This window comes from Mesoplodon bidens, assembly GCF_964165515.1.
Source record: "Mesoplodon bidens genome assembly, chromosome: 4".
Lineage (NCBI taxonomy): Eukaryota > Metazoa > Chordata > Mammalia > Artiodactyla > Ziphiidae > Mesoplodon > Mesoplodon bidens.
In genome coordinates, this window is record NC_138160.1 from 61,053,824 (window position 1) to 61,066,889 (window position 13,066).

The following is a 13,066-nucleotide window of genomic DNA, read 5'->3' on the forward strand; positions in this document are numbered from 1 at the left end:
AGCAGATAGTTGTTGCTTCTCAAACAGACACTTTTATTCTACTTTGTTTTCTTCCTAGAAACAAGTAGTACCTGGCTTATACACAGTAGATGCTGAAAAAGAAAATTGTGTAAAAAGCCAAGTGGTCATTCTGGAGCCTGAAGAAGACAGGATGATGCCTTCTTCTAAGTACAAAATACAAAATACTTTGGTGCTGAGATCCTTTGACACTGATCTTCATATATTTAAAATTTTTTTTTATTTTAAATTTTTTTGGCCGTACTGAGCAGTTTGTGGGATCTTAGCTCCCTGACCAGGGATGGAACCGAGGCCCATGGCAGTGAAAGCACCGAGCCCTAACCGCTGGACTGCCAGGGAAGTCCCTCACTGTATAAAATTAGATATACATAGGCAAGATTGCAAGAGAGAGTGGGATATGTAGGGTGAGGTGATTCCCACTGACGTTGCAAGGTTTTTTATGCGATAAATGAACCCAAAGTTAAGAATTCACGGGGCCCAGGAAACATTCAGAATATGGAGAGCGGTGCTGTTTTTCTGTCATGCCCAGGTGCCCCTCTGCTCCCAGTCTGCAGCCTCCCTGGAAAGGCCTCCCTTATTAGCAAGATCCTCCTGGGATCACTCCTTTTGGCTCACGCCGTTGCTCTGTGCCTCCCTCCCTTCTGTACTTAATTATTTGGCCCTCTGAAGGTTTTGCTTTGTAATGGCTTTCACATGCTCGCATTCTCCCCACCCTGCCAGGACTGTAGGCTCCACGTTGTCCATATCCTTCTGGCCTTGGCCTCATCCAGGCAGCCTGGAAATTGTCCTAAGTCAGTTTTACATCTTTTACATTATCTTGGGTTTTCCCCGGAGTTCATTAGCACACTTCCTGGATCAATAGCCTCAGCGCCCCCCCCACCCCCGCCCCCCGCTGCTGTCCACACCTATCTCCACCCAGGCCAGTAAAGGCCCCCCGGGGGGAAACAAGCAGCAGGAAGCAGGAAGCCAGAAGCAAGGATACACACCAGGGTTGTGTGAGGCTCATTTTGCTTTCACATCTGTAGGTGATCACTGTGTTTGATCTTGGAAATGCTTCACCTGCTGACATTAGTTAGTCTTGTTCTCCAGGAGCTTGCTTTGCACCCACCCAGCTAAGGGGAGGGGCTCAAGGTTGAGTCATTTCTGAGGAGGGTAGTGGGGAGAGATTGTGGATTTAGCTGCCTATGGAGACCGCCTCCACTGGGGCTGGGTGGAGAGGCTGCCTAGCTACCCAGGGTCCAGTGAAGACTTTCTGTAGACCCTAAGAATTCCATATTTCTGGAGGCCCTATCCTCACATCTTATCAAATAGCTTTAAATGCCCCCCACATTCCACATTAAATATCTCTTTTCTTTTGCTGTAAATTATCTTTTAAAGGCTTTTTAATTTGTGCATTTACAATCATTTAGATACGATAAACTCCCTTAATTTATGACTGACTGATTTCTTAGAACTCTGTGCAGACCTGAGAATTTGAGGGAGGTGAAAAAATTTAACCTACAAATTGTTTACAGTGTAATGAATACTTTACGAAGATTACATTTAGCAATCAACGAAGTATGAACATGTCAATTAAATATTCACTTCAGTCTTGTGCTTTTCTTTTGGTATCTTGGAACCAACTTATTTTTTTTAAAATAAAGAATGGCATGACTTTTAAAAAAAATGATTTTATTTTATTTATTTTTGGCTGCGTTGGGTCTTCGTTGCTGTGCACGGGCTTTCTCTAGTTGCCGCGGGCCGGGTTTGCTCTTCATTGTGGTGCACGGGCTTCTCATCGTGGTGGCTTCTCTTGTTGCGGAGCACGGGCTCTAGGTGCGTGGGCTTCAGTAGTTGTGGTACACGGGCTCAGTAGTTGTGGCTCGCGGGCTCTTGAGCGCAGCAGGCTCAGTAGTAGTGGCGCATGGGCTTGCTCCCTGGCATGTGGGATCTTCCCAGACCAGGGCTTGAACCCGTGTCCCCTGCATTGGCAGGCAGATTCTTACCCATTGCGCCAGCAGGGAAGCCCAACCTTTTTTTTTAAGATTTCAAATATTTCTTTAGCTCTTAAGAAGTCTGTAGTCCCTACACACTGTGCCTGTTGTGCCTCATGGATAAAATGCCACAGACTCCTATAGCTCTTCCCACTGTAGGGTTCCTGGCTTTGGGCTCTTCACAAGCCTGTTTCTGCGTCAGATCTTTCCATTGCGGGGGACACTTCCTACCATTCTGATCTCAGTCTAGACATCACCCTATCCAAGAAGCTTTTCTTGCCTGTATCTTTTTTTTTTTTTTTTTTTTGCGGTACTCGGGCTCTCAATGTTGTGGCCCCTCCCGCCGCGGAGCACAGCCTCCGGACACGCAGGCTCAGCGGCCATGGCTCACGGGCCCAGCCGTTCTGTGGCATGTGGGATCCTCCCGGACCGGGGCACGAACCCCTGTCCCCTGCATCGGCAGGCAGACTCCCAACCACTGCGCCACCAGGGAAGCCCCTTGAAGAAGCTTTTCTTTTTTTTTTTTTTTTTTTCTTTTTGCGGTATGCGGGCCTCTCACTGTTGTGGCCTCTCCCGTTGCGGAGCACAGGCTCCGGACGCGCAGGCCCAGCGGCCATGGCTCACGGGCCCAGCCGCTCCGCGGCATATGGGATCCTCCCGGACCGGGGCACGAACCCGTATCCCCTGCATCGGCAGGCGGACTCTCAACCACTGCGCCACCAGGGAGGCCCCTTGAAGAAGCTTTTCTTGATCACTCACTGGGAAGTAACCATCCAGTCATGCTATTTTACTTCTCATTGTAGCATTCTCATTGTCACTAGCTGATGTTATTCTTCTAATAATGTCTAGAATCGAATAAATGGGTTCTAAATCTACTGAGCTACTGATCTACCAATCAACTGATTGTCCACCCCTCCTGAATGTAACGTCAGAGATCTTGTTGGTTTAGTCATAGCCCCCGCGGTCTAAGATGGGGGCTGACACGTAATAAGTGCTCAATAATTTTTTGTGGAATGAATAAGATGATACTTGTGATTATTGTACACATTTACTAGCTCATTTATTTTCCAAGTGTTGCTTTGGTTTGAGAGAAAGAGGTAGGATGGTGTGGTAGACAGAATAACGGCCCCCAAAGATGTCCACATATGACCCTTGGAACCTGTGAGTGTGTGAGGTTACATGACAAAGGGGAATTAAGGTTGCTTTGCAGATGGAATTAAGGTTGCTCATCATCTGACCTTAACAATGAGATTATCCAGGTGAGCCTAATGTAATCACCAGGGTCCTTTAAAAAGGAAGGAGGAGGCTGGCAGGGAGGTCAGAGGGATGCAACGTGAGGACTCAGCACACCACTGCTGACTTTGAAGGTGGAGGAAGGGGGCTGCAAGCCAAGGAATGTGGGTGGTTTCTACAAACTGAAAAAGGTAAAGAAATGGATTCTCCTGAAAGCCTCCAGAAAGGCCTTTATTTTCACTCCGTGAGGCTCATTTCAGACTTCTGACCTCCAGAGCTGTAAGATAATACATTTGTATTGTTTAAGGCACTAAGTTTGTGGTAATTTGTTATTAGCAGCAATAGAAAACTAGTAATATAGGTGTTTATGTCATTTTTACAGAGGAAGACATAGAGGCCCATCCTTGAGAGGCCATTTATTCAAGGTCATATAGGCATTTAGTATCAGCTCAAGCTAGACTCCAGTTGGTCAGAGAGTGTATCATTCCTGTGAGTATTTATACCACTTATCTATTACTTCATAACAAACCAACCCAAAGCACAGTGGCTTAGAACAATGCACTGTTATCTTTCCTGGCTCTGAGGGTTGACTGAGCTCAGCCGGGAGATTCTTACATTGGGTCGGGTATGTGGTTGCAGTCAGTTTCGTCCAGGACTTCAGTTGTTCGCAGACTTACCTGAGCTGGATGTCCACAGTGGCTCACTCACATGCCTGGCAGTTGAGGTTGGCCATCAGCTGGGGCTCTTGACAAGAGCACCAACGTGCGGCATCTGCATTGCCTTCTCAGAGCATGGCAGCTGGTTTCCATGACGTAGGGAGCAGGAGCTGCCAGGCCAGGTAAGGGTCACACCTGGAACTAGCACACTGTCACTTCTGCCATATTCTATTGGCCAAAGCAGTGACAGGGTCTACCCAGATTCAAAGGGGTGAAGAAATAAACCCCACTCTTTGGTGGGGAGTGGCAGGGTCACATTGCAGAAGAGCAGATTGGATGGGACATACTTATGCAGCCATTTTAGGAAAACATACTAACCTACAGCCTCCTTATTCTGAGGACCTGAAAATACTTTGCAGCAATCCTGCAATTACAGGACACCCCCTCCCTGGGATACCAAAATCCGAGGATGCTCAAGTCCCTTAAATAAAATGCATAGTATTGGCATGGAAGCTATGCACAGCCTCCCGTGTACTTTATTTTAAAAAATTTTTTTACTTATTATTTTTGGCTTCATTGCTGGGCGCGGGCTAACTCTAGTTGCGGCAAGCGGGGGCTACTCTTTGTTGTGGTGTGTAGGCTTCTCATTGCAGTGGCTTCTCTTGTTGTGGAGCATGGGCTCTAGGTGTGCAGGCTTCAGTAGTTGTGGCTCACGGGCTCAGTAGTTGTGGCTTGCAGGCTCTAGAGCTCAGGCTCAGTAGTTGTGGTGCATGGGCTTAGTTGCTCCGCGGCATGTGGGATCTTCCCGGACCAGGGCTCGGCTCGAACCCGTGCCCCTGCACTGGCAGGCGGATTCTTAACCACTGCGCTACCAGGGAAGTCCCCTCCCATGTGCTTTACATATCTCTAGGTTACTTATAATACCTACTACAATGTAAATTCTATGTAAATAATTGTAAATAGAATGTAAATGTTATGTAAATAGTTGCCAACACATGAGCGAATTCCAGTTTTGCTTTTTGGAACTTTCTGGAATTTATTTATTTATTTTTTTTGCGGTATGGGGGCCTCTCACCGCCGCGGCCTCTCCCGTTGCGGAGCACAGGCTCCGGATGCGCAGGCTCAGCGGCCATGGCTCACGGGCCCAGCCGCTCCACGGCATATGGGATCCTCCCGGACCGGGGCACGAACCCGTATCCCCTGCATCGGCAGGCGGACTCTCAACCACTGCGCCACCAGGGAGGCCCGAATTTATTTTTTTTGAATATTTTTGATGCATGGTTGGTTGAATTTGCGGATGCAGAACCCGTGAATTTGGGGGACCAACTGTAATCAGGCAATAACTATCCACTGAGCTTGTCTTCTTGCAAGGCCTTTTGGAGGAGGGCAGGATAATCAAGAGCAGGCCCTGACCTAAGTAGTTTGCCCTCTAGCATGGGCACTAAGTGAAGGAGAGATGCTAAAGAAGTTGAGTGAAAGGGCTGTGAGGGAACCTGCACATAGGCAGCAATCATGCTGAGTTCTGAGGTGGTACCTGTAAAGGGCAGAGTCGCTAGTAAATGGTCAGGGCGGGAGAGGGTGGATGCACTTCTGGGGCCAATACCAAGTTCAGCTCTTCTGGCTCAAGGAGGGGGTTTTCAGGGTGTATAGAGAGAAGGCTTGGCCCTAGTCCACTTCGTACTTCCTGGAGAAGGGAAGCGATTTTAGCTCATATTTGCCTGAGGCATGTGTTGTCTAGGACTCTGTCTCTTTTAAATGGGAGATACCTAGAAGCAACCAAAAGCCCCCCCCAGCCCCAAGTGATCAGAAACACGTTGAATTTTCTTTTTTAACTAGGCATACTATTTTGTTGTATTAATTGATTACCATGGAATGAACACCAGAAACCATGCTGGATTCTAATGGGAATCCCTCCCTGCCTTCTCTCTCCACCTGTCTCCTGCTGCAGCTCGATATCAGTGCTTTGCAGATAGCAACCAGGAACGGCCACGCATCCCTTGTCAGCTTTCTTCTCAGTGAGAACGTTGATCTGCACCAGAAGGTGGAAGTGAGTCAGTCTATTATGATAACATGGGCTTTGATCCCAGCTCTGTGAGGCTGGCTGTGCTGGGAGATGCTCCTTGCAGATGCATGGAGGGCTGGAGGGGGAGACAAGTGATCACAAAAGAGGAATTCTTTCTGGGAGGGCCGACTGACTTCTTTTGGAGACCAAGTCTTAACCTTAAGAAATACAATCCAAGGGATGAATTTTAGAAAGTCATTGAAGTTCCTGAACAAAATGAAATCTTTGTGTTTTAAATATTTGCATTTGCTGCAGTTAATTTTTCTCATGTATCTAGAGATGCCAGTCTTGTATTAAATTTTTCAGTCTTGGAAAATGGTGAAACTGCCGTTAATAGGAAGGAGAATGATTATTTTTCCCCTTCACTGACCGATCTTGTTTTTCTTTTGAGTCAGTCATTTGTATTGATTTAGGTTTTCTGAAGTTCGAATTGGCTTTGGTAGAATTAACAAAGGCCCTCTGTGCTGGAATTAGATGGGGAAACATTCCCCTATTTTTCACTCTACTTTCATTTCTCCTGTGAGAATATTCTTTTCTCTGATATTGCTTAGCCATGACTATTTATTGTATTAACTGGAGAGGAGGGATGTGATTTAACCCATGACTGGTAGTTTTTGGAGAATAGCATTAGGGGAACTGGTTCTGACCTTGCCTGGTCCATCCAAGGGTGCTTCCTGTTTCTCAGGAGGAATTGGGCCCCAGCAAGGCCAATGCTCCCAGCAGGAAGGGCACTGCTTACGTCCCTGGGACGAGGGCTACGTTCTCTTTTTTCATCCTTAGCGCCTCTAGAGAGAAGGTCCTCCCTGAGCAGAAGAGGTCTGCACAGAAGGCTTTCCCCTCCTGCTGCCCCTCTGCTGCATCTGTCTCCCACTTCCCTTGCTCACCCTTGGACAGCCTGACCTACACAGACATAGCATTCCACCTGCCCCTGCTTTCCTTCTCCTCTGTGTGCTGGTGAATCCCTTGCTAACTCACTACATCTCTCTTCCATCCGTCTACCCCTGTTTCCTGGGAAGGAGCCTGGTGCTGCTGCTGGAGTCAGGAGTCAGGGTTCAAATCCTGTCTCTGCTCCTTCCTAGCTCCGATGCCTCGCGGAAGTGATTTCACCTCTGTGCCTCATATATAAAGTGGGGAAGAGAAGCCCTAACTGCTAGGGTGGTTGTGAATGAAAAGCTGTTAGCCCGGTGTTTCAGAGTCTAAACTGTAGGGGAAGTGAGTGAGTAGTAGGCACCATTAGGAGAATGTGTTGTGTGTGCATAAATGATGCTGATTAATATCATCTACTCCGCTTGAGCAGCACTGCACCCCGTCCTCACCCCCCACCTTACAGCATCTGTGTTCCCTCTTTCCACGCATTTTGCTTCTCAGCTTAACTACTGTTGTCCACACAGTCTCACTGCATCTTCTGCCCCTGCTCTCTCACACCTGTTCCCCTGCCCCTCCCCTCCCCACTAAATGCCCCTCACCTCACTCTCTGACACCTTACCTGTGTTCTCCTCGCCTTCTTTCCTCCTTGCATCTGCCTTTTCTACCCCCAGAGATGTGTTTTCTCTCGAGCCTCCTGGGCCAGTGGCAGCTGGGTGGGAGCAAAGGCAGCAGGAGGTTGTGTGTGTGACCCTGGAGGTGGGCACTGAGCCTGGCAGGGCTGGTAAGAAGCCCGTGGTAGAGGTGGCTGAGCGCATGGCTGGAAGACAGGCGGCTTAGCCACAAAGGAGGAGGAAAGGGGAGCAGGCTGCGAGGGCCTGGTGAATACGCGATGGCTGGACTCTACACAGGTGGGAGGGCTGAGCATGGACGGTGCCCCTGGGTGAGTGGGGCATAAGTCCCACAACATGCTCTAGGGAGAAAGAACCCAAGATCAAAGCAACTCGGGAGAATGCTGAAGGGGAATGCTGTTCCTTCCTTGTGGCTGTTCCCACTGCACTTGAGCTCTTTGAAGCCTCTGGGAAGTCCTGCAGTTAAGCTATTTAATATTTTCTTAGCCTTCATATTTGAGCTCAAATGTCAATTCTTCAGGAAAGCCTTTTCTGACTTCCAGAAAGTTTGGCCCTCGGCCCACACCCACATGTGCTCTCTTACCACTGTGCACTTTTCCTTCAAGGCACTTATCACAATGTGTAACTGTACATTTATTTTGTGACTTAAAAAAAAATCAATATCTGCTTTCCCTACTAGATGAAAGATTCCTGAGGATGGGCCATGTTCACCACTGAACCCCTAACATCCTGAAAAGAGCCTGGCCCATAATAGGTGCTCAGTATCAAGTTCTAGAATGAATGAAGTGGGAAAGTGGGTTGCTGGTGAGCGGGATTTCTGTACAGCCTTGGCGTGGAAGTGATTGCTGAAGACTTACTAAGGGCCTGTAGCCATGTGGGTCAGTACCAGGATTCAGGAGATTATCAGGAAATGTCTGAAATGAGTCGCTTTTTGATCTGATTGATGAAGCCAGAATCTTTTGAATTTGAAATGTCATTTCTTTCTGCAGCCTAAGGAGTCCCCTCTTCATTTAGCTGTTATCAACAACCATATCACAGTGGTAAACAGCTTATTAAGTGCACAGCATGATATTGACATCTTAAATCAGGTAAGCCAGGCAAATCAGAACCTAGAGAGTCTGTTTTCTTGTTTCAACTCAGTATGTGTTTGGGTGGAGTTTTGATCAAGTTCAAGGTGCTCTAAAGATTCCTGGGAAGAATATGCACATACATATTTTTATCCTTTTGCTTCTGTAAACCCCCACTCCCACTTGCACACACATATTTTGTCTTTTTCAAACTCACAACTGGGATTCAGCCAATGTGTTATTAAACTGTTCACATTTAACAGGCCCAGTACTTCTGATAGATAAACAGTAGCCCAGAGGTAAATTGCTGGCAGCTATTTAAATCAAAAGCTACTCCCCCAGTGTGAAATGTTGTAATTGGCAGGGAGCCCTTCTCCACAAGAAAGGAAGCTTTGTTTGTATATTATAGACAGTAAATGTATCTTCTTTTTGCCCAAAGGCAAAAGAGACCTCCTGGAATTTTTTTAAAAATCACCATGAATTCAGACCACTGGAGCAGAATCAAATGCCGCATAAAAGGCATCCATCATTGGCAGGAAATGGAAATGCTGAGGTGGAAGAATTAAAAGGATGGGGGTGGGTGCTGTCTGAGCTGGGGCCTGCTCTGGGAAGGGCTACCCTCTTCCAGAGGTCAGGAGTGGGAAGGAAAACTCTCGGGAGAGGGCCCTTGCCAGAGTCCTGAGGACAGATGAGCCTCTGGACTCCTCCCTCCTTCCTGGCTGCCCCTTCCCAGGTGAGGGAGCAGCCACGTGCGGTGGACATGCGTGTCCTGACCCACTGTGTCATCCTCGGTTTCCTCATCTGTGAAACCAGAGCACTGACTCAGATCTCTGCAGTCTGCTCCAACTCCAGCCTGTGAGGTCCCTGGTGCCCAGAGCTGAATGGGGACTTAACTCCCATCTGTCCCTTCCTTCCCCAGAGACCGTCCTCCTCCCTGGTCTTTTACTATCCCAAAAGTTTGGGGAAGAAAATCTCTCTTATTATTAAACATACATATGTATTCAACTATGATAATGCCCCACATCTTTCCTCATGGGCAAAGTCTTTGCTCTACACATGGACAGAACACACAAGTGATTCTGGCTTCACCAGAATTGGCTAGATCCACTCCAGTGAAGGAGGCTTGCTAGGCTGCCACCCAATTATAGAACTAGACTTTATCATTTATGGTTTTTGTTAGACCAGGAATACACACAATGTATAAAAGTAAGAAAACATAACTAAGCTAAAAACTTACAATTTGTTTATAATCCCCCCAAAGAAAGAGAACTCTGTTAACATTTTGGTGCATTTCCTGCCTTCTAGACTTCTAGCAGTTTTGCCACAGGGAGATTTTATGGGTATTTGATGTATGACACTTGTGTCTCTGTTCCATGCTGGTGTAGACCTTTGATAGGTCTGTCAGTGTAAGTTTGATGTCATGGATAACGAGCCCCCAGAGGGGCACATTGCCACCTAAAAGTGGGTCTTTAGTAAATGCTTGTTGATATTAATTATGTTAACATCCCAAGCAGGTTGGCCATATGCTCTAGTAGCAAGAGTCCTGGGCTAGATGCTACTGCCCAGCTGTGTGACCCTTGGGAAATTGCTTCCTCTCTCTGGTTTAGGAGTTGGGCTAGATTATAACCAATGTTCCTTTCTGTGCTAAAATTTTAGAATTGTCTTCATATCAGCATTCCTTTCAGTGGGAGGTTAAGATGGGTGATTTTCTTGTGATTTCATATATTTCTCTGAAGCATTCTTATCCTCTTCATGGGAAAGTGGTTATTCAAGAAAAAAAATTAGAAGTCTTGCTTTATACACTATAATGTAGGAAACTTACAAAATAGAGAAAAGCATCAAGAAGCCAATAAAAATAAGCTCTAATCCCTCCGTCTAGACATTATTATTCTTAACATCACCAATGCATTTCCTTCTTTCCCTCTCTTTTTTTCTATAAATTGAGCTCAGCTAGATAGTGTTATTTGCTAAGGTTTTTAATGTTGTATCATAAGCATTTTTCATTTTTAAAAATCTCTGAAATTATTTTTTATTGTGGCAAAATAAACATAACATAAAATTTACCATTGTAACCATATAAGTGTACAATTCAGTGGCATTAAGTACACTGACAGTGTGCATAACTCTCACACCATCCATCTCCAGAACTTTATCTTCCCAGACTGAAACTCCATACTCACTGAACAATAACTCCTCATTCCCTCCTCCCCCTTCTCCTGGAAACCACCATTTCACTTTGTCTCTATGAACTTGACTACTCTAGGTATCCCATATTGAAATCATTTTAAAAAATCATTTGCGATGGTTGCCTACTATTCCAATATGTGGATATACCGTAATTTATCTCATGAGTTTCCTTATGAAACATGTAACTTCCTTTCAATTTTTCATTGTTATAAATAACACTGCAATGAATGTCTCCTGTACCTGTTTAAAAATATGTGACCTTATCTATTTTCCCTTATGCCTGTGTAGGACACCTTTGCTTTCTCTTTGTCTTTTTACTATGCAAGTTTTTTCTCTCCTTAACACGCTTGGATTACATTTTGGAACTTTCTCATGTCAGAGGCCGCAAACTCCTTTGCATGTAGCTGCTGATCTTGGAAATGTGGAACTGGTGGAAACCCTGCAGAAGGCGGGCGGTGACCTAAGGTTGTTGACAAGGTGAGTTCATGGGCTTCACTCTGTTTAGCTGAGCTGCTTGCTGAGTCCTCCCTGCCGGCTGTCAGCCTTGAGAGGTAGTATTACCACATCCTTTGTGAGATGGACACAAATTGGAGAGACCTTGTATCTTGATTGTAACATCCCAATTTTAATTGAGATAAGTTGGTAAGAATTTTTACTCTCAACAGTAAAATATACATTTTAAAAATTCAAATTATTTTTTAGTTTTTTGAAAAGATGATATTCACATGGTTCAAGAATTTAAAAATTAGTAAAGGTTTTACAGTAAAAATTTCCCATCTACCGCGTCCCTATTTGTCTGGCTCTCACACTATCCTAGCCATACATACCCATTATTGTAAGTTTCTTCTGTTCTTGCCAGAATTTCTTTATGCATATAACAGCAAACATAAATATATTATACTCTTATTCCACTCCTCCATCGTTTTTACACAACTGTGGATACCTATACATATTGTCCTACATTTAGCTTTTTTCCCTTACCAGTATAAAGCAAAGATCATTCCATATAAGTACATGGAAAGTTTCTTCTATTTTATACAGCTACATAATAGACTGTGGTGTGGATATATCATAATTTGTTTAGTTCTCAACTGATGGGCATATAAGTTGTCCTTAAGCTTTTGCTATTATAAATAGAACTGCAATAAATAAATTTTTATGTGTCTAAACTTGTTTTTTAAATTTATTAAAAATTTTTAAATTGTAAAATACACACAATATAAAATGTACCATCTTGACCATTTTTTTTCTTTATTTATTCATTTCCTACTTTTTTTCTTTTTTGGCTGTGCTGCGTGGCTTGTGGGATCTTAGTTCCCCAACCAGGGATTGAACCCTCACCCTTGGCAGTGAAAGCTCGGAGTCCTAACCACTGGACTGCCAGGGAATTCCCGTAACCATTTTTAAATGTCCATTTCTGTAGTGTTAAGAATATTCACTTTGTTATACAACCAATCTCCAGAACTCATTCATCTTGCAAAACTGAAACTCTATGAACAACAACATTCATTTCCTCCTCCCTCAACCCCATTCCACTTCCTGTCTCTATGAATTTGACTACTCTGGGTACCTCATCTAGGTGGAATGGTACAGTATTTTCCCTTTTGGGACTGTGTCCTCAAGGCTCAACCAAGTTGCAGCATGTGTTAGAATTTTCTTCCTTTTTAAGGCTGAATACTATTCCCTTGTATGTACATGCCACATTTTGTTTATCTGATCATCCATGGATAGACATTTGGGTTGCTTGCACCCTTAGGCAATTGTGTAGGTGTGTTTTTAAAGACAGACAGCTTTGTTTCTTTCACGTGATGCAGTTCCACAGGCTCAGCCATGGCAGGGTTGGGGTTCCAGCTTTACTGAAAGGTGTAGAAGAAGACACTGTGTGGCCCCCCTGGCTAGGTACTCACTCACATCTTAGCTTAATCCTCCCATCTCCTTGGTGAGGCAGACGAAATTATCCCAGTTTACAAGAGAAGATTTGATGACATCGGGGCCATTGTAAGAGGCAGAGCTGAGCTTCAAAGCCAAGGCTACTGGCTGCTTGGCTGCCCAGCACTTGCAGAAGTTGCAGTTTTTCCTTCCTGGTCTTCGCCCTCACTAGCCGTCAGCTCAGTGCATCCCTCATTCCCAGTGCAAGCCTGCGTCCTCCGTAGTCTATTTCAGAATCACACATTGCATGTTTGTGGGATCTGAAGTAGTGATATGTTATTTTACTTGTCTCCATCAGTTTTCTTTTTCTGATCATTAAAGTAATACAATTTGGAAAACATAGAAAAGCATAGGGGAGGAAAACACAATCACCCATATTTCCATCACTTAGGTGGAATTCCACCAGTAGTGGCTCATTAACTTCTGTTAACATTTAGCCTTAGTA

The 13,066-nt window shown here is 45.1% G+C and overlaps 1 protein-coding gene across 1 annotated transcript in view; it reads left to right on the top strand.

Moving 5' to 3' along the window:
• ANKDD1B (ankyrin repeat and death domain containing 1B) overlaps window positions 1-13,066 on the top strand; it is a gene marked incomplete at both ends in the record, with an annotated part of 52,514 nt that overhangs the window by 35,175 nt on the left and 4,273 nt on the right. The window contains 4 exon segments of the mRNA XM_081232597.1: window positions 5,829-5,927; window positions 8,428-8,526; window positions 11,072-11,156; window positions 11,159-11,169. Of these exon segments, the coding sequence (XP_081088723.1) occupies window positions 5,829-5,927; window positions 8,428-8,526; window positions 11,072-11,156; window positions 11,159-11,169 (294 nt within the window).